The following is a 23846-nucleotide window of genomic DNA, read 5'->3' on the forward strand; positions in this document are numbered from 1 at the left end:
GGGTTTTCCGTAGAAGTGTTGTGTAACTGGGCACTGACGTGGCGGGTGTTTGGTTCTGCCCTGGGGCTTCTCCCTGTATTGCTATGAACGCTGGAGTGTTTGAAGGTTTTTCAGAGCTTGTTCCCTGAAGCTGTGGTGCAGTATCACCTTTGCATGATGGAATTTGTGTGGATGTGAGGTTGGATCCTTCTGGTCTATATACCAGGTGCTATATATTAACAGCCATTTCTCTTTCTTCCTTTTTGAGGAGTGGCATATCCGAAAACTGGATGTTCAGGATAACATGTCCAGTGTGTCGGAAGAGAGAAGCACTAGACAGCAGGACATTAGGAAAGGACTTCAGTTTATAGAGTATGATTTTGTGGTTTTATTCTTGTACGCTTATCCACGTATATGTAAGAGGTAGCTCTGGGAAATACAGCACCAGCAGAGCAAGGAGCAAGACCTGTGGTGTTTCTTCTCAGAATATTTGCCATGATGAACATGGAGATGGAGAACAGTCTTACAGAAAAGACAGAACCCCTCTTTGCTCTCAAACAGAGCAGATTGAAGGTGGGAGGGTATTCCTTTTCTGCCTTTAAGAAAAATCAGCATTGAATTTTTTTGGTGGGTGAAATATGCCGTTAGCCTCAAAATCCACCTTATACTTAAGGACAGCTATGCCTAAGACTAGGTTGCTACTGAAAGGGATGGGTTTGCTCACCACTACGTAAGTGCTTCAGCTCTGGAGCTAAAATTTAAACTAATGGAAAAAAATAATCTTAGTAGTTAATTGTCATTTGGATCAATGCCAAATTCTTCTCCAGAAGACCCTAGCCAGCTTAAAATGATTGTGAAATTTCACGCTAGTTCACTGTTCGCATAAGGCATTCTTGAAAGAAAAAGAAAACTGCCCTTTTAAAAATTGTTTAGAAATTAATTTTAATAGTTTAAATAATTTAAAGGGAAAAAGGGTTCCTGTTTTTCTTTCTAAAGCATCAGAAGTAAATACCTCTGTTCTGTGCCAGAGAAAATCTGTCGTGTGCCATGCAAAAGAAGTCTTAAAATTCCTGTAGTGTCACTGGTATGACTTCATTAAAACTGATGTTTTCTTTTGACAGATAATTTGTCATTTTATAATACTTACAAGAAGATTGCAGTTCTCCCCATCTGTTTCTGCACAGTGGAGGAGAGGAAGGAAAACGTTTTTAAATAAACAACGCTGAGGTTTTTAAACTCAGGGCATTCAAGGCCTTTATACATTTTGAACAGCAGAGTTAAGACTGGCTATAACTAAATGAAAATGAGTCATTAGTAATAAGAAAACACAGCTGTTAATCAAAACTAATCCACAGCACTCCTGCCTTGTTCAGCGCAGGCAATAGACAGTATTTAGAAATTGCCTGTTGCAGCGAGTCTGCTTTTAGTGAAGACCAGTGTTCTCCAGTGTGATTGTCTTTTAAGCAATATGTATAATTAGTAAATTCTGTAATTTCTTTTTCTAGATCTACTTTGCCCTATCCAGGGACGCAAGAACAGTATGAGGTAATGAAATTACTTTTGCATTTCCGGACAGGTTTTAAACATAAGCTATCTTACTATATTTATTCTTGGTTTTAATCATGATTTACAATGTCTCAGTATTGGAACTGGAGAACTACTTACATTACGATACAGGTATTCGGATATTTGGGTGCCCGGAATTCACTCGTGTAGCAGTTCAGATTAACTCTTTTTCTACTGGTGTTAGGGATGAATTTGGGACATTCATTGGATAAAACAATCTGAAGTTTGAAGTAGCACAGCAGAAGTGAGATAAAAGGACCTCAGTCACATAAATATTTGTATCATATTTTGGTTTTGTACGTGTTATTAGCTTGCATAATTTTTAACTTATATTTTCAGACTCATCTTTTTACCATTTTTATGCGATGGTACTTGGTTTCATTAGATTTGAGAACATAATAGAAAAAATATGATCGTTCACATTTTAGATGAAAAAAATCTCTTGGTCTGCAAAAGCAGCCTTTGTATAATACTGGTTTGCCAGTTGCTATGGCTGCTGCTTGCTGAAAGAATATAGGGAACATAATTACTTAGACATCTATTTTATCAGTAGTTCAGCCTCTTCTATTTACATGTATTGTGGTGCTGAATATTCAAGAATATCTTGGAAAACCTGTCAGAAGAAAAATGCTAATACACATTAAAGTTTTGCATGTAATTTTGAGTGTGAATTTACAAGAATAAATTTTCTCTTAAAAGATGTATTTGGAAATATGGAAGATACTCCTCAACAGCAGTATTTGTGGTTTCTTTTCTTTGTTATTTGTTCTTTTCCAGTTATTTATACGAGAGCTTGTTAGAAATCTCTTTAATGAAGGGAATGATGTATATCGAGAAGGTGATTGGAGAGGATCACTGAGTCACTATACCGAAGCTATAAATATAGCTGATTATGCAAATTCTGAAGAAATCCATGTTTCTGATGACATTTTAGAGAAGCTACACGTGAACAGAATAGCATGTTTTTCAAATATGGTAAGCTTCTATTTCAACAGTATGGTGTCTCAAGAACAATGGGCTAACAGTATGAAGACATGGGATGTTTCCTAGCGAGCGAGAAGCTCTTAGTGTTGGTTTGCGAATTGGTATTTTTCAAATCATGATTTTGGCTTATTCTTTAATCCCTTCAATTTACAAGTATGATCATCGAGATATTTTTAGTTATTAATACTAGGATATTAACATAAGAGTCATCCTGGTCTTTGAAGCTGATGGAACAGTATTTTTATCCATTTATACTGCTGATTGCACCCGAGTCTCCTGCTTTCTCTGTGGAATAAGATGGCTCTTGTGAAAAAGCTAAATTGGTCTTCATAACTATTACTGGATTCTACATGAATGATGGCCCTGCTTCCTTTTAGTCGCATAAGTTGGTGACAGCAGAATTCACATGTGCAGTGGCCTTGGTGAATGCTTTATACTGTTTCAATCCCTTGATCTAATATAGTTGAAATTCATTATTTCGTCATAGTAGTTCTGATTAGTGCCACCTTTTATTTTTCCTCCTTGTAGGGATTGCATGAAAAAGTTCTTGAAGACTGTGAGATAGCATTAAGGTTAAATGAAAACAATTTCCGAGCTCTCTATCGGAAAGCAAAAGCTTTGAACGAACTGGGAAGGTATAAGAAGGCTTATGATGCTGTAGCCAAATGTTCTCTTGCTGTGCCGCAGGTAGGTAAATTAATTACACATTGATGGTTACTTTTAAAGATGTAACACAGAAAGTGCATCTTACACCAAGACCACTGAGGGTTTTTTGGTTGGTTTGGGTTCTTTTAATACAATAAAATATTTTTTTATTCCTCTAAGAATTATTTTTTGTTTTGGAAATGAAGACTGATCGCGGGGTTACAGCCCCCAGGCTCAGTTTGTTGTGTTCACTTTCAGCAAAAGAAATAGTCAATTTGTGTGTAAGCACTAGAACAACTGAATTAACTGTTTAAAATTCTCTACAGTCAGAAGTATACTCACAACATAAAGAGAAAAACCATCCCTAATTATAACATACAGTATTGATTCTTGAGGTAACTGTACTTCAGCTTTCCAAGCACTTGTCCTTCATCTGAATCACTTGCAGCGCATCTCTTGTCTCCGGCTGTGTCTGTAGTCTGTCGTGGTTTAACTCCGGCTAGCAAAACACCACGAAGCCGCTCTCACAAGCGGTGTATGGCGTAACAGGAGAGGATCTGTAGGCTGAAATGCTCGTCCTGAGGATCTCATTTCCATGGATGTTTGTGCTCGTTTGGGGTGGTGTTTTGTCTTTTTTGTTTGATTGAACTGCATCAGGTGCACTCCTGCAGCACTTTCAGTTTAGTTTTTATCCAAAGTTAATCTAATTTGGCTTTCTGAGGGGATGATTAAGAGGCTTTCTGAGAGGATGCGGTGAGAGGATGATTAAGAGAATCACTTCAGAAGAGCATTCCTGATTTGAACTAAAATGCTGATGGACACTTAACATGCTTTGCTCGAAAGTGACTGATCACAAGCCAAACTACAGAGTTGCTTTTGTACATCAGATTACAGCAAACCCTTGAGCACAGGTTTGCCTCCTGACACAGGGGAGGTTTCAGTTGTGTTTCCAGAGGCACTGCAGTTAACCTGAATGTGACTTAGGATCCTCATTTGCACCTGCAGGTCTGAATGTTTTCACTTAAGGTTTATATGCCTTTATATTAGTTTTAGAAATAGCTGTTTCTAGGTCTAGGACACATTCTGAAAACTAAGTCTTAAAATAATTTAAATGCGTAGTTACTGTAACTATTGGACAGAGTAAAATATGACCAGTTTTTTTGCTGAGCTTTCCTAGTTGTATGATGCTATTACTGCCAAAATAGAGTTCTCATTAAACATTCAGCTGTGTTATGTAGTTAGCTGACATTTTGGTAATCTGAAGTGGGGCCCTCAATTTGTGTAAAAACAAAACAAAAAAAACCCTATCCTCTCAAAAAAACCCCAAACACCCACTCCAAATAAACAAACAAAAAATACTCCCCTCCTAAAAAAAATCCTTTATTTTTAGTTCAAATAAATGGAAGAGAAGAATGCTGTCTATTTTCTGGTATTTGTGTGGGTTTTTTTTTTTTATTTCCAAATACTGGAATTATTTTGCTTGAGGGTAGCTGTATTTTACAGCATTAGCTTGCAGTCCCATATGTTTGTGAAAGAATAAATACAGATTATGAGATATTCTGCTTGCAGGGATCTTGCAGAATATAGACAGAGATGTAAACAGATGTCTTGACTAGATGACAATACATATAATTTATGACATCTTATTTATGTCTTTTAGGATGAAAGTGTGATTAAGCTTACCCAAGAACTAGCTCAAAAACTAGGGTTAAAAATAAGGAAAGCATATGTAAGAGCAAAGGTAAGCTTTTAACATTTTATGTTGAGGTTTCCCTCTTAATATCAGTTTTGTATTTAATGGAGGTATCTTTTCATTGCAGCCACCCTCCTCAAATTCAGTTTCTAGTGATGTATCAACTGAGGTAAGGTTTTACGTGTTCCAAGTGTAAACTGACTGTAAACTACAGGGAATAATTGTTTCATAATTTCATGATGAAGTGAGAAGTGTGCAATTGGCATTTTATATAAGATATTGTTATTTTGGACTTTAGGGTTTTGTTGATGTTTGTGTTCAGTTTTGCTATATATTTATGGCAGACTAGGACATAATATTACTGTTGAAGGTATCTTTGTAGAATAAATGTTAGCTAAAGCATTAAACCCAGTGCAATTAATATATTTACTTTTAATGTTGTGATGCAAGGGCATAATTTTGTTGACCATTATTGAAGTGAAGGGTACGAGGATAAAATCCCTTTTGTCTTATGTGTTTGTCCAAATTCCACCTTTGCTAGCAGCTGACTTGCATTTATCTTGCTATTTCCAATGTGTCCAATTAGCAGTAATGAAGAGGAGTTCATCTTTACCTTACAGACTTTCACTTGAATACAGATAATTTAGCTGTAAATGAATGAGGAACATTTAAGGTGCTGTTTACTCTTTGATTCCCTGGAGGTATCTCTCACTTTGGTTGGTTGGTTGCAGGTTTTCAGTGATACCGGGAGTGGATTTCAGTCTGCAAGTGGATGCTTTCTCTAAAGAATTATTTGACCTTTAAATTCCACTAGTCTTCATAAATTTAGATTTTATAAAACCTAAGTTTGAGGACTTATATTCTTAGTCTGTAAATATGTATTTGAAAAATTTTAATGGCTCTTGTGCAAAGTGCTGAGAGATCTTTTTTTCTCACTTACAGAATTCTTATTCTTCTGTAGAAGATATTGAGTTAGGTGAGTCATGTGTTACAATCTTTAATGCTAGGAAGTTAGGTGTGCCATGCATATCTAGTTGTAGTTGTTATGAAATTTCTTAAGAAAATTCATCCTGTCATTTGAGAGATTTATGGTTAAAAGTATGATCTGTTTATTTCTAATACCACATATTGAAGTGGTTGAGCAAATTTCCTTTCAGTCTCCTCAACTTCATATGACCGTAACTGCTCCTTTAGTGATTGTCTCATACTGTTCTCTTTAACTTGGAAAAATAGGGAGGGGAGAATATGCCAAAAATTTAGTAAAGTTTTAGATCAGTAACTTTTCCCGTCTCTCTTAGTTTGAGTAATATGTAAATGATGAGTTGTAAGTACACGTGAATTGGAAGTCAGTGGAATCTGAGAGCCTTTGATGTTGTTTTGCTTAAACGTTCTTCATGTTTCTTCACTTCCTCACCCGCCACATTGTCAGGGTGAAAGTTATGCACGATATTGTTACATCTTTGAACAAAGTTCCAGTCATTCCCAACTTACCTGTTACAGATTTATCTGACCAGAAGCAAGTGATGGTTTCTCCTGCTTCTTCATCAAACTTTGTTTCTGAAGTCTCTAAAGTGTCACCCGTACCTGTACCACCTTTAGCTTCTGGTTTGCCCCTTCAAGTGGAAAAAGTTTCTTTGCCTTCTGCTGTGTTGGCAAATGGAGGGAATGTTTCCTTCTCTATGCCAGAGGCATGTTTAGATTGTGGAGATGGAGATATAATTATTGGGGAAGAACTTGATGAATTACTTGATTCTGTGCCTGATCCGGATGAAAGTGTGATGGTAAGTTTTGTGTTTGTTTCTCTTTGACAAAAGACTGTTCTTAGGAGTGGGATCTTGTGTTTTTATTAAGTGGGCTAGTAGTGAATTATGAGTTAACTTTCCTAGTTATGTTGAGCTGTATTTGTGCATGGTTGGGTTGATTTTCTCACGTGCAGATTCTTGCAAATGTGGCTGTAAAGATACCAGCACCCAGCAGAGCTCCAAGGACAATTATATTGTTTTTGTGTGTTGGAAAAGCTGAGTGAAGTTTCTGGAGGAGAGCTCCTACTTCAGAAATACTGCTGTACTGCTACCAATAGTACCACAGTGGGAGGGATACTACTTCCAGGAAGTACTATGAACAGTCAAGGAGACATTTGAAGCATTTGAAGTCTGGGCTTGTGGGGATTTTCTTTTGGGGTGTGTGTCCATATAAGCTCTTAGAACCTGAGAGCGTGTTGGAGTGCCCATCCTGTAGCTGTAGAAACTATAGTTAAACTTGAGCTAATAGCTGTGCAGGACAGTAGTACTTGTGCTGTGGTCTCGTAGTGCGTTCACTAGTATCTCTGCAATAAGAGCTTTGTTCAGATCCACCTCTTAGATAACCAGAAATAGTGAGACCATCATGAATCTAGTTTTTCATATTTTTTAGAAGAGATTATTAGAGAAATTTAGGCACATGGAGTGTTGTTCTTAATAACATCGTTATTCCAGAGCTGGAACAGACTGTGAAGCATACAGAGTTCCTCAACTGTTAGTCAAAATGAGAGCTCTGATTGATAAGCAGAGATATCTGGACTTATTAGCAAGGTTACTGACACTCTGCTATGGCCCTGGCAGTTGTTTTGGAGTCCTTAGTATTGCACTGTTAAATGAGACTGCAGCATATTTAACTCTCCCAGTAGTTGTGATTTTAATTCCTCAGTCAGCTGTAGATGCAGTTTGTAAATGTTGAAATTAAAAAACGCTTGGGCTTCTAATTTTCTAGTTTATGCACTTCGTTTTGTAGAATGTATGTTGGAAATGCAGAAAGTAATTACTTTAAAGAAATCCTAGGAAGTTCCCCACATTAATCAGGCAGTTGGCCTAGATCATTGTAGGTCCTTTCCAACTGAAATAGTCTGGTCTAAGTTTGGCATATGGAAAACAAGGAGGCAATACAGTCTTCCAAGATAGACTGCGGTCTCATGTAGTGTAGAATCCTGAGCGAATTGTAGGCTAACAGCTTGGGGAGCAGAGGGAATGTCACACTGGCCATACTCTGCAGACCAATTTGGTCAGCCTCCAGACAAGAGGGAGCTTCCTGGGTGACAGGTGGAGGGAGGGAACCTCCCCTACTTGGTAATGTCCTTAACAGACGTGTGCAGAAGGATCTGCTGTTTTTCATGGGGGAGAAAAAAGGTGATTGGCCCTTGCAGAACATTGTATCATTTCATTGTATCTGAGGAGTTATTTCAAAGCTGACTTTTTACTCTATTGTACTGCAACTTGAATTACATTCTCTTTATTTAGAAAAAAATAATGTAGATTTCTGACTCTTCCTGCTCTTCCCTATTGTCATAAATTCCTAACGTAATTTGGAAATTCAGCTCTGATCTAAAAATCTAAATCTGTTAATAAGTTAAACTTCAGCTAACTGAACCTGTAAAGGTAGAATCAGGGATAATTCTTTGTATGAGGGCATTGTTTAGGGTTTGATCATTGTAGTTCTCTGTGTACTGTAGCTCTGTAGAGTACTGTAATGTACCTTTTATTGTTTTTTTCAGTAGGTACATAAAAACTTTACTAAAAGAAATACTGCTGCATATTGTGATGTTGAGAGTGGTTTGGTGTATGGTGTTTTTTTTGTTTGTTTGGGTTTGGTTTTTTTGTTGGTTGGTTGGGTTTTTTTCTGTGTGTGAACATTGTTTTTGTATTTCTCTTTTCCCAGCAAACTGCAGGAGCCAGAGGACCTATTCCTGCAGGAAGTGTAGCTCCTAGTGTACCTTTCTCTGCCTCTTTGCTGGGGACGCTGCCAGTCAGTGCAGGATTTGTTCCTTCACCTTCTCTTTCAGAAATCTTTTCACAGCCTTTAGCTTCTTCACTGGAAAATTTTTGTTCGCCATTAAGCACCTTTTCAATCAGTGACCCAAAAAGAGGTAAGAAATGAGTCTTAATGTTTAGCCTTTATGATGAGTGAGTTGTGCATGAGCCAACTGGCTTCTCTTTAAGACGGGAATTTGTGGTGGATAAGTATAAAAAAGGAACCATGTTCTTTCAAGCATATTTTTTTTTTTTTTTTACCAAAGGTGTTCTTACAGCTTAAACCATTTCTGATGATTTGGCAATAACCCAGAATTCTAAAAGGCTAATATAACTGTACTTTGAAAAGATACCAGCATTACATGCTTGGGTTCTAGGGACTATAATGATGTAGCAAGATCGGGCTGTTGTTGTGATGCAGCCTCTTGCTCATCCTCTCCCGCACCTTGCAGCGGAGGAGGAGAATTGGAGGAAAATTGGGGGAAAATACAGGGAAGCTCATGAATTGAGACAAGAACTATTTAATAATTGAATATAGATGAATTATAGTGATGCTAATAATATTAACAATGCTACTAATAATAAGTAATTAAAATAATAGAAAAATAAAACATGATACAGTTGCTCACCACCCACCAACCTATGCACAGCCAGGTCCCGAGTAGCGCAAGTCAGAGCCAGAGAGCCTGAGAGCCAGAGCCCAAGAGCGATTGCAGCAGAGCCCAAGTGAACCCTATCAGTGACAGCACGACCGAGAAATTCAACCAACCCACCAACTCAGTAATAAACAAGCAGGCGAGCAAACAAAGGAGCTATACCTCCCATGGCCCACTCCCTGCTTATGTACTGAGCATGATGTGCTATGGAATTAAATACCCCTTCGGTCAGTTTGGGTTGGCTGTCTGAACTGTGTTCCTTTCCCCCACCTCGCTTGTAATGAGAAAGTTGGGAACACAGGTGCAGTAACAGAAGCTGGAAAAGATTGTGAATTTGGTGCAAGCACTCCCCAGCACCAGCTGAAAAAACACAGCTTATCAATACTGTTCTCAGGGCAAATCCAAAACACAGCCTCATACCAGCTATTGTGGAAAAATTAACTGTCCTGACTAAAACCAGCACATATGTGAAATAACAAGTTATAAATAGCCAGTGGACTAGAAAAGATAATAGTTTTGTCTCCAATTGCCAGTATTACATGAGCATGCTGTCTTTAGAACAAAGCCAAATTTACAAAATAGAATTTTAAACAGAACAATCCTCTTAACCCTCCTTCATCTCCTCATTTTTGATAGTCAGGTATTGCTTACCTAGCTACGCTTTTTGTACTGCAAAAGTATCTTCTTATTGCCTCAGCATATGCCTCTGAAGCTGCTGCTGATGTTAATCAGATGGTTATGTTGAAGATGATTACCTAGTAATTTTTCAGCCCAGATGTTTACAAGGAGCTTTTATGTAATTGAAAAAAGTAATCATAGCAAACAAAAACCCATTTGGTGTTTGTTTAAAAAAACAAACCTTTGATACTTCTCAGGAAGGATAATTTTTTGCCTAGGGTGTTTTGGGGAACTGAAATAATTAAAACTTCTTTTTATTCCTTTAGACCTCTCAAGTTCAGGTTCCAGGGATGGAACAACACCACTTAGCAGCAATAGTTCCCCATTGTTTGTAAGTATTTTTCATGTGTTCTTTCACATCAGTTCAAGTGTTAACACCTTGAAGGCTTAACATAATCTTAATCTACAGTAGAGGTTTCTATTTAAAAAAAAAATGGCACTCTTACCATTAAAATATGATTCTGGCTTGGAAAACAGTTGTACAGTAGCTCACATCAACCGTAATTGAGCACAAGAAATAATTTACAAATGTTATTTTATATATGCAAATTTTGACTGCGGTCATAGCCACTTTTCCATTCTGAGGAATTGGCTGTAAAATACTGTGGAAATGTAAAATAATGAGCTACGAGAGGACAAAATCTCTTACGATCTGAGTGCCAAATGTTAGGAATTCTTCCCCCTGTATTCAGCACTGCTGAGGCTGCACCTCAAATCCTGTCTTCAGTTTTGGGGCCTTCCACTACAAGACAGACACTGAGGAGCTGGAGTGTGTCCAGAGAAGGGAACGGAGCTGGTGAAGGGTCTGGAGCACAAGTCCCATGAGGAGTGGCTGAGGGAGCTGGGGGTGTTCAGTCTGGAGAAGAGGAGGCTGAGGGGAGACCTGATCGCTCTCTACAACTGCCTGAAAGGAGAATACAGAGAGGTGGGGGACAGTCTCCCAAGTAAAAGGCAATAGGATGAGGAAATGGCCTCAAGTTGCACCAGGAGAGGTTTAGGTTGGATATTAAGAAAAACTTCTTCACCAAAGGGTTGTCAGGCATTGGAACGGGCTGCCCAGGGAAGTGGTTGAGGCGCCATCCCTGGAGGGATTTAAGAGACTTGTAGATGTGGTGCTTAGGGACATGGTTTAGTGGTGGACTTGGCAGAGTTAGATTAACGGTTGGACTTGATCTTAAGGGTCTTTTCCAACCTAAACGATTTCTGTGATTCCATGAATCCTGGAGAACTGTCCCAGTATGGGAACAGAGCAGAGATCGCCTTGTGTCTGAGAATCCATCTGCTCTTGGTGTTCTAGCCATGCTGTGTATTTTCAGTCATACTGCTGTCCACTGATTACGCAGGGAAGGGTGGCATGAAGGATTGCATCCGAATGCTAATTATCCAGCAATAATTAGCCTGGCAGGTGCTGCTGTTTTCCCTGTACCTGGTCAGATCTTGTTATATGCGTAGTCTGTGCTAGGAATATGGCTTTTGTAAAATCTCTGTGTCCCCTTCTTAGACCTGTGGTCAAGTTTGTATTATGAATCTTCTGTGTGTAGTCTTTCTGATGCTTTGAAGAATAAATTCAATACATTAAATTTTAATTGTAGATAAATTAGATTATATGGCTTGAGTAAAATATGCTTTCTTCCAACAGATAAATGGCCCTAGTAGTTTGTTTGGGTCTGAAAATTACATGGGAATTGCAGGCCAAACTAGAAATGACTTTTCAAACGTTTTTAGCAGTGCAACTGCTAATATACCTGTATCTTCAGCACTTGCGGGAAGAAACCCATTAGAAGGCACACATGAGCTAAGACAGGCCTGCCAGTTATGCTTTGTCAAAAAAGGTAAGGGGCTTTTGGACTCAGCTGAATTGATTTTTAAAAAGTGAAAAAGCATACCTTTAAAATTTTAGTGGTCATAAGATACTGTTGGCTTCTAAACAGGGTTAATCCTGACTCGTTCTTTGCAGATGTAGTACAGTCTTACGATTAAGGAACTGTTAAAATGTTTTAACGACTATTTTATCTTCTTTCTTCTTGTCTTTATTTCTTGTCCTAATAGATTCTTGATTCCTAAAACCACCACAAATCACCACACGCTTTCCCCAACCTGTAGGTTTACTACATAAGGTCGTTCACATTCTGTATTCGCTTTCCTCCCCACCCCCAGGGTACTGTGAAGAATGACACCTTTGCTCAAGACTAAATAAAACTTGCAGTACTCTCTCTGATTGGCCATGGGGAATTGAACCGCAGTTCAAAGTACCTGGTAACCTTCACATCCCATCTGTTTTATTGTTCTTTCAGACTAATTCTAAATCATAATCCTGAGGCTCCAAACCCTAGTAATAATTAACTCCACTGTATTGACTCAAAGGATCTTAACCAGTATTGTGCTTGCATATAACTAATCTTTTAGGCCTGAGCTGCTGCTGTTAAACAGAGCCACATTCTAGAGGCAATAGCTTTTATTAAGACTAATCTTAAAAATAAGCATTGTCTTTCAGGTCAGAGGTGTCACTGATATTGGTACGCTGATAAAGTGCAGCGTAGTAACGCATCTTATAAAGAATTGTATTGAGACATTTAGGGGATGAATGTTGTAGTTTTAAGATCTTTTATATTAGTTTAAAATTATTTTTACAAGAAAAATCCATGAAGTGATGTTTGAAAAAACACAGGACACGTTCTGTTAAAGCAGGAACTGTAAAATACTGGTGGAAGTACTTAGCAAGTTCCTATCTTGACTTCTTGTATCAAAACATGTATTTCTTCTGTTTCTTTGCATCTCTACCAAAGCCGTTAATAGTCTTCTGCTTTTACTACCTACTTTTGAAATTGTACTGTTCCATCAGCTTCTTGTCCAGGGAAACTGGGGTACACTCTTGTTTTTGTAGTCCCCTAAATAGTAAAATTCACTCAGCATTGCCTGTCTTCAGACTCTCTCCCTGATTTCTTTGTTTTAGTGGTAATGTCATCTTCACTTTTGGTATCATCCTGAAGACAGGGTTTAAAGCTAGGCATATTTCTGTTCCCAAAATCACAAAGTTCTGGGATTGGCATTTATATTTTTGACATGTGTGTACTTCTTACCTAGTGTGTTTTGTCTGAAGTAGTAACTACTGTGATACAAGAAAAGTTGAAGGTTAAGAGAGCCGTTTACTGATCCTTGGAATTTATCTGCCTTGACTTATTAGAAATAAGCAATTAAAATTTTAAATTAGTGTTGTGGGAATGTAAAAGGCAGCAATTGGTTGCTGTCCCAAAATGATCTTAAGGTTGGAACACAGCATCTGTCCCCAAATAACTTGTGGCATTTTCTTGCCATGACTGGTCCTTTTGTAAGTATTTGTTGTTTTTCTGTTCTGCTCTACATGGCTGTTCATGACTTTTAGTTCTTCAGAGTTGCTGGTGCAGTAGGAATTCTATACAGTGTGTTCATGCACTTTGCTTTGGGGCTTACGTGCCAGTCAGTGTATGGAAATGTTAAAAGTATGCTGCATCTTACGCAAATGTAAGCATATATTTTCTGTGATTGTTTCAGGTCCTAAATTATTGGATTATGCTTACCATCCCAATTTAGAACATAAATGTAAGAAGGATATTCTAATTGGCAGAATAAAAAACTCTGAAGATAAATCATGGAAAAAAATACGTCCAAGACCAACAAAGACACAATATGTGGGACCATATTATATATGTAAAGGTATGTGTTATAGGTAATAAAATGTTACTGCCTGTACTCAAACTAACACAGTTTAGCTTTTTCACGGTGAGCTATAGTGATCTTACTCTTGCTGATGGGAGGTGGAGAAGGAAGGTCACTGGGTTGTTTTTATTTTCAAGGGCTGTAAGGAGAGCTGTATTTTGACCGTCAGTGTGATTATTTAGAGAACATGCACTGTACTACTTTCCATACTCCTCTTCATCATTAATAACTTTGCTTCCATGTGCTGGGCTATCACTACTCAAAACCACACCAAAAAAGCATTCTTGTAAGTGTTTCGCAGTATGAACCTCTACTTATGACGTAAGCAAGGTGACTCATGGATTAATTAATAGCTGTATCTGACTGTATTTAAGCAGGGTAGTCTGGGTTCTCTGCACTGTTGCCTTAGACTAGAAAAGGGTAGTTGGTGGAGGTTGTGCATCAGCCTTTCCGAGGAGTTTTGCATTTTCAGCAAGTCATTCAGTGTAAGGTTTTGCTTCTGTCTGCTGACTTAAGTGACTCATTAACAACAGATGTAGCTTCTTTATTAAAAACATTTGAAATGGAGATAGTGGAAGTTTTAAGATGAATTTCCAATAAATGTTGTGTAAAAGCAATGTCATATTCAATGTTACTGTTTTAGATGTTGCTGCTGAAGAGGAATGAAAAAAGTCATTGCACGTTTGCATATTGCCAGGAGGAGATAGATGTGTGGACACTGGAGCGCAAAGGAGCCTTTAGTCGAGAAGCTCTTTTTGGAGGAAATGGAAAGATTAACCTGACTGTGTCCCGACTTCTTCAAGAACATCATGGATTATTTATGTTTCTTTGTGAGGTGCTGCTTTGTTTCTAATGACACAATAAAAATTATAATAGTTAATGAAATTACCTGGCAAGAAGTGCTTTTGTTCATAACTATTTTGTAACTTTTGAAATGCATGTGCAATAATACTCTGGCTACCTTTAGGTTAGGGATCAGATGAAGTCTGTGCTAAAATCTTTAAGGTAAGGTGTATTTTTAAATGTATAACCTATATACCCTATAATTGTCTGTTTTTGTATTCCAGAAATGTTTTGATCACAAACCCAGAATAATAAGCAAAAGGAACAAGGATAACTCAGCTTCTTGTTCTCACCCTGCTATGCATGACTTCGAAGATAACAAGTATGTCTGAAATACCATCTCTTTAAGTTTCAAATTAAAAGCAAAGGTTTCAGGGCATTTTTTAATACTGAATTTAATTTCTTATCATTAATTTCTCTTCTTTGGTCTGTTTTGCTGGAGTTTTAATTCAGTCAGTTAAGAACAGGTTTGCCTTAAAAACAGTGTCTGCATTAGACCATAGTCCTTGTTAATTCAGTTGATAAAAAAATAGTGTGAGAAAAGGGTCTTTAATTGTTCTTTGAAAGTTAACAAAGATTTCACAGTGGTAATAGTGTTAAATAAGTTTTGGAGAATTAATAGACTTACATTTTTACATGATGGAAATATAAGTGGGAGCATTTTAATTGCTTTGTTTGTACTCCACTTCCCTGTATGGAGGCAACACTACAGCTGTAAGGGCTGGCTGTCACTGCGATGCATCAACTCTTTCTTCAGTGGTGCTACACAAAAGAATAAGTACTTGTGATGTAATTAGATGAGGGTATATATTTGATAGTGGACATGATATTCTTTCCCTCTTGGAAACCAGTGATCCAGTTGGATTGAACTCAGTAATGCTTAGCAGAAGACGGATTCGTGGATTTCACGAGAGTTCTGTTCTGATGTTGGTTTACTCAGCCTAGAAATTATAATTAGATGCTACTTCTGGGAACTATTTTGGCTTTCTGATTTCAAGTAAAAAGTATTAAAAAGACATTTGAATGACTTGTGATGTGGGGTGGTTGTTTTACGTGTTTTTCTACACATGAACAAAGTCATTTTAAGGAATAGCTAAAATGGCCTGTTCTCAAAATAGGTGCCTTGTCCACATTTTGCGAGAAACTATGGTGAAATATTCCAAAATCCGCCCTTTTCAAGTTCGTTGTCAGCTTGATCTGTGCAGACATGAGGTGCATTATGGCTGCTTACGAGAGGATAAATGCTTTTATGCTCACAGTCTGGTAGAGCTCAAAGTCTGGATAATGCAAAAGGAAACAGGTATGTTTGGTAAAATGCTTACTTTACTCTTCCTTGTAATGTCCCTTCTTCCTCATCTCAATTCCCGTCTGAAGTGAGCAACTTGGGATCAGGATCACTTACAATTTGCTGGAATCTTTCCTACAGCATATTTAATAAACAGTAATGTAAATATGATAGAAACTGTCAAGTAGGCTATTCAAAACTACCGAGTTTTTGATTATAAAATCTCTCAAAACCACTCATTATGGTCAGATTTTTTTTTTAAATCTAACTAGATGTCTTGAGCAGATATTAAATCCAAGTCAAACTTGATTTGGTTTTACATTTAAAACTTCAAAGTTTGGAAGGTCTTGATCAAATTTCTTTTTCACAGAGCTCTGAAAGAAAAGCTTGAATTATTTATGCCAGTGTTTCCCTCCATCCCCCAGTACAAGAATCAAGTTCTTGCACAGTTAAACCTTTCTTCTAGCTTACTGTCAGAAAATAAATCTTTCCAGTTTGCTACTTTGTCTTTCATTAGTACATGTGTTGATAAAACTTCACTATTACTCTGTTCTTGCTCACACAGGACATTTTGGCTGCTTTTTGCTGCTGTGGCTTGGTTTTGTTGGCTTCTTTGATGATAACAAATCTTACTGTTTCATTTCTAGCTGATAGTTTTTGAATGATGTGTCTGTACTTGCAGCCCATTCCTTGGTCATGAGTTCCAAACGCCCCATGACTTCTTAGAAAAAAAGGAATTGCACTTTTAGCGGTAAATCGTATCTACGCCAGAACACTTGCTCGTTCTTCCCACCCTGCTCTGCATGACAGCAGTACTTTACGTGTCAAGTAATCATGTTGGATCATTGGAGTGATGAAGGAAAAGGGAATGTGCCAATCCCAGTGTGTTAGAGTGTTTCTGGCATTTTTGCCCCTTTAAGTCTGATTTATCCTCACCTGTCGCTCCTTCAAAGAAGAGGCTCCTTGTTGCTTCAGCTTTCTGTCTAGGTTCTTGTAAGGGCATGCTGACACGAGGTGTCATACTGACCTGAAAATGTTGGAGGCAGCCAGTCAAATAGAGAGAGACTTCTCTGCTCATTTCCTGTTCTCCCTCCTGGGATGAGCCTTCATAAGTTTGCGTGGAAGTAAACCAGTTATTTGCTTACCCGCTGCTCCTACAAAGTCATGGATATAAAATACTTACCCTGTAATTTCTATTTTGAAGTAAGGCTTGGGTTCTCCAAGAAACTTAGTTTGCCACAGAAGGCGTATTTTGTGTTTTATGCTGTGGGCATGCTGCCTTCATGCTTGGCCAAAGTCAGTTAAAGCTCAGCCTCTGCTCTTTGAATGAGGTTCCTCCTCTGAATGTAAGGTGTGGAAGTAAAGGAATGCTACCTCAGGAAAGAAACATTTTACTGACCCTCAGATCCAAACACAAATGACAGTCTGTGTTTGTGTGGAATTGGAGCAGTAAACGTCAACAGTGTATAGTGTGTGTGTGTGAACAACGTAAACCTCCAATAGGAACCTCAGCTGAAATATTTATAGGAATGTGTTTTTCTGAAACAAAAACCCAATTGACAAGGCTTCTTTACAATTTTTGTAAAGACAACAGGCAATCTAACGTCTGTCAGCTTTTGGATAGTTTTTCTGTGGTCCATAATGCAATGTAGCTTTCCTGATTAGATTATCATGAAGTGTTTTAGCACAGTATGTTTAAATAAATACTTAAAGATGCATCTTAACTTATTTGAACAGTCTGTAATTAAAAAAACTTTTAAGTTTGCTTTTCAGTGTGATGATATGCAATATTTCTGTTTGGAGACTCTCATGAGATTCTTACCTATATATATGTGTGTGTGTGTAGAAGTGTATCCACACCCATGAGTGTGTGTATGTATACAATATATAAAAAGATAAATAGATAAAAGCTTTGGGGCTTCGGTAGCATTCCAGTTTGAGCATGTCTGACTCTTAACGGTCATAAATGTTCAAGAACTTTGTCTTCCTTGATAGGTATTTCGCATGATACTATTGTTCAAGAATCAAAGAAATATTGGCAGAACATGGAAGCTAGTGCACATGGATCACAGGTATTTTCATTTTCCCATTAAACTAATTGTACAGTGACTTTGGTGATAATTCTTTTTCGATGTCTGTGTATAATGTAGCTTATTTTAGAAATTACTTTTTGTAATGCTCTCCTCAATCTCTTTCACTGTAGGCTTTCTTCAGCTTGCTCCTCTTATGCTAAAAGTCCTGCTTTGCTTCTATGCAATTCCTTTTTTGCTTTGCTTGTTCTGTCATAAATGGAACATAAAACCCAAGTATAATTTCAAAGTAGCTCCTGTAGACCAATTCATTATCTTGTAGGACTTTTATGTCTTTAGTTTGTATGTATTATCACAACTTCTGGATACATGTAACTGAATCAGATAAAAATTAAATAAAAATGTATTTTTTAATAGATTAATAGTTTGAAATTACAAGCTGAACTATGACAAGGCATGCAGTGTAACATCTGCTTCCGGACATGTGTTATAAACTTGCATCGTAGGGGTAATTCATAATTATGTATGGATTTCTTTGCAGATACAAAATACCTTTTATTGTTGTTGTTATTTTTTTGGCTTAAGATCCTTGGGAACCAAATGAAATATGGATCACTTAATTTGAAGATGAAGTTTGTTTGTGGTCAGTGCTGGAGAAATGGTCAAGTTAATGAGCCAGACAGAAACAAAAAATACTGTAGTGCAAAGGCAAGACACCCGTAAGTGAAAATCTTACCGCTTTGTCAGCTGTTTAAAACCTCTTGTGGGAAACTTTGTTTCCCAAGGAATTAAACACAAAAAAAAAAAGTTGAAGCAGAGCAGAGTCACCTCTTTGTAGTATGTAAATAATTGGTAATGAGAAACACTCTGTTTGTGGGGGTGTTTTTAATTATCAGTCACGGTAAACTTTCAGTAGAATGTAATAACATCTCAAATACGTGGTGAAAGCTTTATAGAGAACCTTTCTGGGCTTTCCTGGTTCTGCTTCTGTGTGCAGTGTGTCCTTTTTTTCATAGCATTTTCATTCACTGAATGCATCTGGTTTCAGATGGACCAAAGATCGCCGCGTGGTGCTGGTAATGTCTAGTGAACGTAAGAAGTGGATGACCATTCGTCCTCTTCCCGCAAAGAAACAAGTGCCTCTGCAATTTGATGTATGTTAACCTGAAACTAATGTTTTAGTTAAAGAAATAGGGTAACAGGAAAATACTCATAACTGGGTAACAGGAAAATACTCATAACTGGGCTGGTTTCATCAGTTCTGTCGAAATTCCCATGGGAATTGGTGGGACTATGTTAACAGTGTTTCTAGAGTTCGGCCTCAGAAAACACTGATTTCACAGGGTGTTACTTGCAGCCCTTTCTCATTAGTGAAAGTTAATAACTTAAAGTGATTTAACTAAGTTCTTACTATTTCCAGTAAATATTTCAGGAATAGTTTAAACACATCTGTGGTCTGCTGATCTGGTAGGAGGCAAGACGGTCACAATACTTGCTTCCAGCAGTTTGCTTTTTCTAACTGCGATGTACGAGTTTTTTATAAAATAAACATGATTTTATTTTTCATGTGATATAAATGTCTGATTGGGAGGGGAAACACTAGCCAAGACTGAAAAAGAAACCATTTTTTACTATCATCCATTTTACTTTATATTCATAAGGATATTTGTTTAATTCATGTTCCAGTTATGCAATCATATTGCTTCAGGCAAGAAATGTCAGTATGATGGAAACTGCTCATTTGCTCACAGTCCTGAGGAGAGAGAGATGTGGACCTATATGAAGGAGAACAGCAGTAAGTAGAAGAGTAAACCTAACATGTTGTAAATCTAACTGTTCTGCTTTTCATTCTTCCTCAGTTACTTCTTAATCCACTTTCTTTCACTGTCTGTTATCATTAAGCTAAACCTTGCAGGTGCCTCTTTTTTAAATTTGAATAAGCCTGGACTGGGTATTAAAAACCAGTATAAAATCAAAATAGCTATATTATATATTTGTTGCTTGATGTGTGTTTTTTAGCAAGTTTGTATCAATTTTTTTAGATGTCTTAATATATCGATCCACGCAGCAATATTGCTTGGTATTTCTGCTCTGTATTGCCACGTGCACGCACTAGGAGCCTGTTGCCAACAATCTAGGGCAAGCCCTTTGTAGAAGAATTTCTGCCCTCCTCAGTGTATTTGCTGGGAATTGCTCTTCACTTTCTGTTGTTGACTTGTTATCCCAGTTACTGGGGAGAAATAACTGAAAATTGGAAGTCATAAATGATAGAAATGGTAGCATCGTGATCTGTAAGAAAGCAGACTAAACTTACCAAAAACTGTAGTATGCTTTCTATTAGTACTGTGGAATTCAGATGCTGATGCACAGCGGCACAGTTGTTATCTGTACTTTGGGGGCCTGTTCAGAAATGTGTAATATCCCAGAGATAGGCAGAAACGGGTCTTGGTAGGTAGCCAGCGACTGACAGTGCTCTTGGCTCTTACCTCCACCCTGCGTAGTGTCTGCATCGTGTCCTTCCTTTCTTCTTCCTACAGCAGGTGGGGACTGAACTGTGCTTGCTAACTCAGTCATTTATCTAGTATTCTCAAACTCTTGCCTTAATTGCTAATTACTTATTTTAGCTTCTGCTCTCATTAGTTCAAGACTTGGAGCAGTTGTATGACATATGGCTAAAAAGTCAAAAGCCAGAAAAAGGAGATGATACAGCCGTTCCGGCAAACAAAGAAAATGGGAAGCAAATTCACATGCCGACTGACTATGCTGAAGTTACAGTAAGTGATCATAGATGTAATTCTCAATTCATGCATGTCGGGCTTTTTCATGTTGGTGGGTTTTGGGTTTCTTATTTGTTTGTTGGTTTGGGGTTTTTCTTGTTGTGTTTTTGCCCCCCTCCTCCCCACAGTCAGTAACATATGTTGTCCTTATTTCCGTGGTGCTTCCTTAGATCACAGCTAGCTACACTGAATGTAAACTTTAACTGACATTGTAAAGCAGTTTGTTTGACTCCTCTAAAGCCAGTGGTGATCAGAAACACAAGGTGTTTATTTAAATAACTGGATGTGATTAGGTAAACAACTTACAGGCCAGTGTAAAGAAAACATTCAAAATGTATTAGGAGTTGTTCTTTGTTTACAGTATTGAATTCTCAGTGTTTTGTTTTCAAATTCCCTGTCAAACAGGTGGATTTTCACTGTTGGATGTGTGGGAAGAACTGTAACAGTGAGAAGCAATGGCAGGGTCACATTTCTTCTGAAAAGCATAAAGAGAAGGTTTTCCACACTGAAGATGATCAAAACTGCTGGCAGTATCGCTTTCCAACTGGATATTTTAGCATTTGTGATAGGTATGTGGTCTTTAAGGTGACAGCAGTCCTGAGAAGTGACAGTTCGTAGTGTAAACACCTACGGCAGTTACTAGTTTTGAGACATGGTTTTCTAGTATTTCTTGCACTGCTTACATCTTTCAACAAGAAATGCAGTAATTAACAGTATTTTAACACGTACTGTTAGACCTCTGGGAGTGACAGAGTGCCTAATTGTGGAACCAAATGAATTGCTTGGTTGATGTTGTTAAAGGGTTAATGCAGCTGCACAAAATACTGTTGGTATTATGACAAGTTTACTTAGGCATCTGCATATTGACTACCTGTGGAACACAAGAGCAGAACAGTACCTAGCTGGACAGTGATACGGGAGCTTTAAGGCAAGTAGAAATGCTGTTAGCATCAAAACAAATTTGATAAAATCAAGTATTTGTTACTGTAAGTTGTTTATGGAAGTGTGGAAGAGAACTGCCAAGACATGTTGGTTTTCCCCAGCATTGGTTGTGTGTTTTGTTGCTCCTTTTAATTCATAAATGCAGCTGGTTCACCTGACTGCAGTAGATTTTTTTTTTTTTTTTTTGGTAAATCTGTTGAGAGTTCTTTGCACTGTTGGAATCCTCTTGGAAGGCTAAAAACTTTGGAATCTGCCTGCTGAAGTAAAAGATTGAATTCACTGGTACAGATAGCTTTGCCACTCCATTTCAAGTTAAAGATTTGGAATGAATTAGAGATCTTGAGGAACTGCATAGCATATAAAGGAAGTTACTTTTTGTTTACAGCCTTGGCATGGAAGCTAACAAGCCCCATTTACGAAATCCTTTAAGTAACATCCTAAATGTATTTGATGTTTTGAACATTAACAGACCTCCTACATGCAGCAATAAAGTGAACACAAACTGGCAGGCTTATAACTTAATACTGAAATTCTAGGATAAAGTAGATTCTTAAGTCATACTGCATACTTAAACCCCAAATTTAGTTAACAGGGTAATTGGAACAGGTTGCCCAGAGAAGCTGTGGATGCCCCATCCCTGGAAGTGTCCAAGGCCAGGCTGGATGAGGCTTGGAGCAACCTGGTCTAGTGGAAGGTGTCCCTGCCCATGGCAGGGGCGTGGGAACTGGATGATCTGTAAAGTCCCTTCCAACCCAAACCAGTCTGTGATTCTATGAATGAATTAGTTGAATTTTTTGGATTGTAGTTATTCAGCTTAGTGAATTAAATTATAAGGTATTAATTTACCTGATAATTTGACCTGATGAAATCCAAGGTTTCAAGCATGAAATTACTTAGTGAAGTAGGGGCATGAAGAACAGAAAGAAAAGGAGCCATCTCTTGTTCTCTGTAGATACTTGACAGCTGCGAAAGAAATCAAATCAAATGCTAAACAAAGTTAACATCCTCTAACTTAAAATGTAAATACTCTTCCTTCCTTGTTTTTGTTCTTAATATTTTAGTGTATTTGAAAAACATGACCAGAAGAAAATACCTAGATACAGTAGTGATCATGATGATTCTATGAAAACACTGTCTGAAATCTGTCTTAACAGATATATGGCTGGTACTTGCACTGAAGGAAGCAACTGTAAATTTGCCCATGGAAATGCTGAACTCCATGAGTGGGAAGAACGAAGACAAGTTTTAAGAATGAAGCTCAGCAAAGCAAGAAAAGACCACTTGATTGCTCCCAGTGATAATGACTTTGGAAAATATAGTTTTTTGTTTAAAGATTTAAACTAATACTGAGATGACACACACATGTTATCAGCTGGAAGCATAAACCAGAAAATTTGACAATAATCAAAAGCATGTGACAGAAAAGCTGCAGGTTTTCTGCTTTTATTGGCATATATTGTTCCTCCTGAACAGCAAAATATAGTAGATTTAGGGGGATTGAGCAGACCTGTCTATGCTCTCATGAAACAGAGTGGTGATTAAAAAAATCCTAAGTATTATGTGCTTACTCACCTTCTGTTGGACAGAAAGTTAGGAAATAGAAGGGGGAGAAGAGAGGTTATAATGTCTAGGAAGCCCCCTAGAATCAGTCCTTCAGTTGAAAAACTTTAAGGTATCAAGGTATTACAAACCAGAGTGTTATGGGCTAAGAAGAAAATGATGGATGAAAATTCTTCAGATCTTTTAATGGAGAGGATTTGTTTAAAACAAAGTTTGCTACTTATCTATATGTAGGTTGCTAAAAAGGATTTTCTTATTAAAGATTTTAAACAAAATAACCATTTAACTACAATATATGTTGAATGGGTATTTTTTCTCTATTTGTATGTTTCAATATAACTTACTGAAAAAGGATCCTGGGAGGAAAAAACGTATTAATTTTTGAAATGAAGTAGTTAAATTCTGTTTATTGGTCTTTGCTGTTTAAATGATGATTTTGAAAGATTACACTTGTATGTCAGTATTGTGTATTATTGTATGGACTAATGTTGCCTGTAATAAAGAGAACTTTACACAAAGCTGTTTTCTGCATGTAGCCTCTCGGGATTGAGATTTTGTAAAAAAAACAATCAAACAATGATTTGCCTGTTAGCAAAAGCTTAAGCACCTGTAGCTACAAATTTAGTAAGTTGGTATTTGTGTCTCCAGCTGCTTGTTTGCAGTTTTCTGTATTGTCATGAGCCCAGTTGCGTCCCTAAGAGAATGAAAACGGCCAGCTGACTTGTGAAGC

At 37.6% G+C, this 23846-nt stretch overlaps 1 protein-coding gene across 1 annotated transcript; it reads left to right on the forward strand.

Annotated features, from left to right (window-relative positions):
* The first annotated feature begins 222 nt into the window (after positions 1-222).
* On the forward strand, positions 223-23641 carry ZC3H7A (zinc finger CCCH-type containing 7A). The gene is made up of 23 exons (XM_010155478.1): positions 223-351; positions 1485-1524; positions 2323-2520; positions 3058-3216; positions 4835-4923; positions 5006-5036; positions 5810-5843; positions 6368-6648; positions 8558-8765; positions 10250-10314; positions 11623-11815; positions 13515-13680; positions 14125-14154; positions 14352-14514; positions 14747-14844; positions 15641-15822; positions 17803-17879; positions 18423-18556; positions 18886-18991; positions 19524-19632; positions 20478-20611; positions 21020-21183; positions 22711-23641. The coding sequence occupies exons 1-23, from the start codon at positions 284-286 to the stop codon at positions 22898-22900; spliced, it is 2919 nt and encodes a 972-aa protein (XP_010153780.1). The 5' UTR covers positions 223-283; the 3' UTR covers positions 22901-23641.
* The last annotated feature ends 205 nt before the right edge of the window (positions 23642-23846 follow it).

This window comes from Eurypyga helias, unplaced genomic scaffold (genome assembly GCF_000690775.1).
Source record: "Eurypyga helias isolate BGI_N326 unplaced genomic scaffold, ASM69077v1 scaffold37767, whole genome shotgun sequence".
NCBI classification, from domain to species: domain Eukaryota; kingdom Metazoa; phylum Chordata; class Aves; order Eurypygiformes; family Eurypygidae; genus Eurypyga; species Eurypyga helias.

What these genes read in the sequence shown, in the direction of transcription:
- ZC3H7A (XM_010155478.1), top strand. Translation starts at nt 284, where the DNA reads ATGTCCAGTGTGTCGGAAGAGAGAAGCACTAGACAGCAGGACATTAGG. An exon ending in TAGCATGTTTTTCAAATATG is followed by an intron (nt 2,521 to 3,057) that starts GTAAGCTTCTAT and finishes TCCTCCTTGTAG; the next exon opens with GGATTGCATGAAAAAGTTCT. An exon ending in GTTCTCTTGCTGTGCCGCAG is followed by an intron (nt 3,217 to 4,834) that starts GTAGGTAAATTA and finishes TATGTCTTTTAG; the next exon opens with GATGAAAGTGTGATTAAGCT.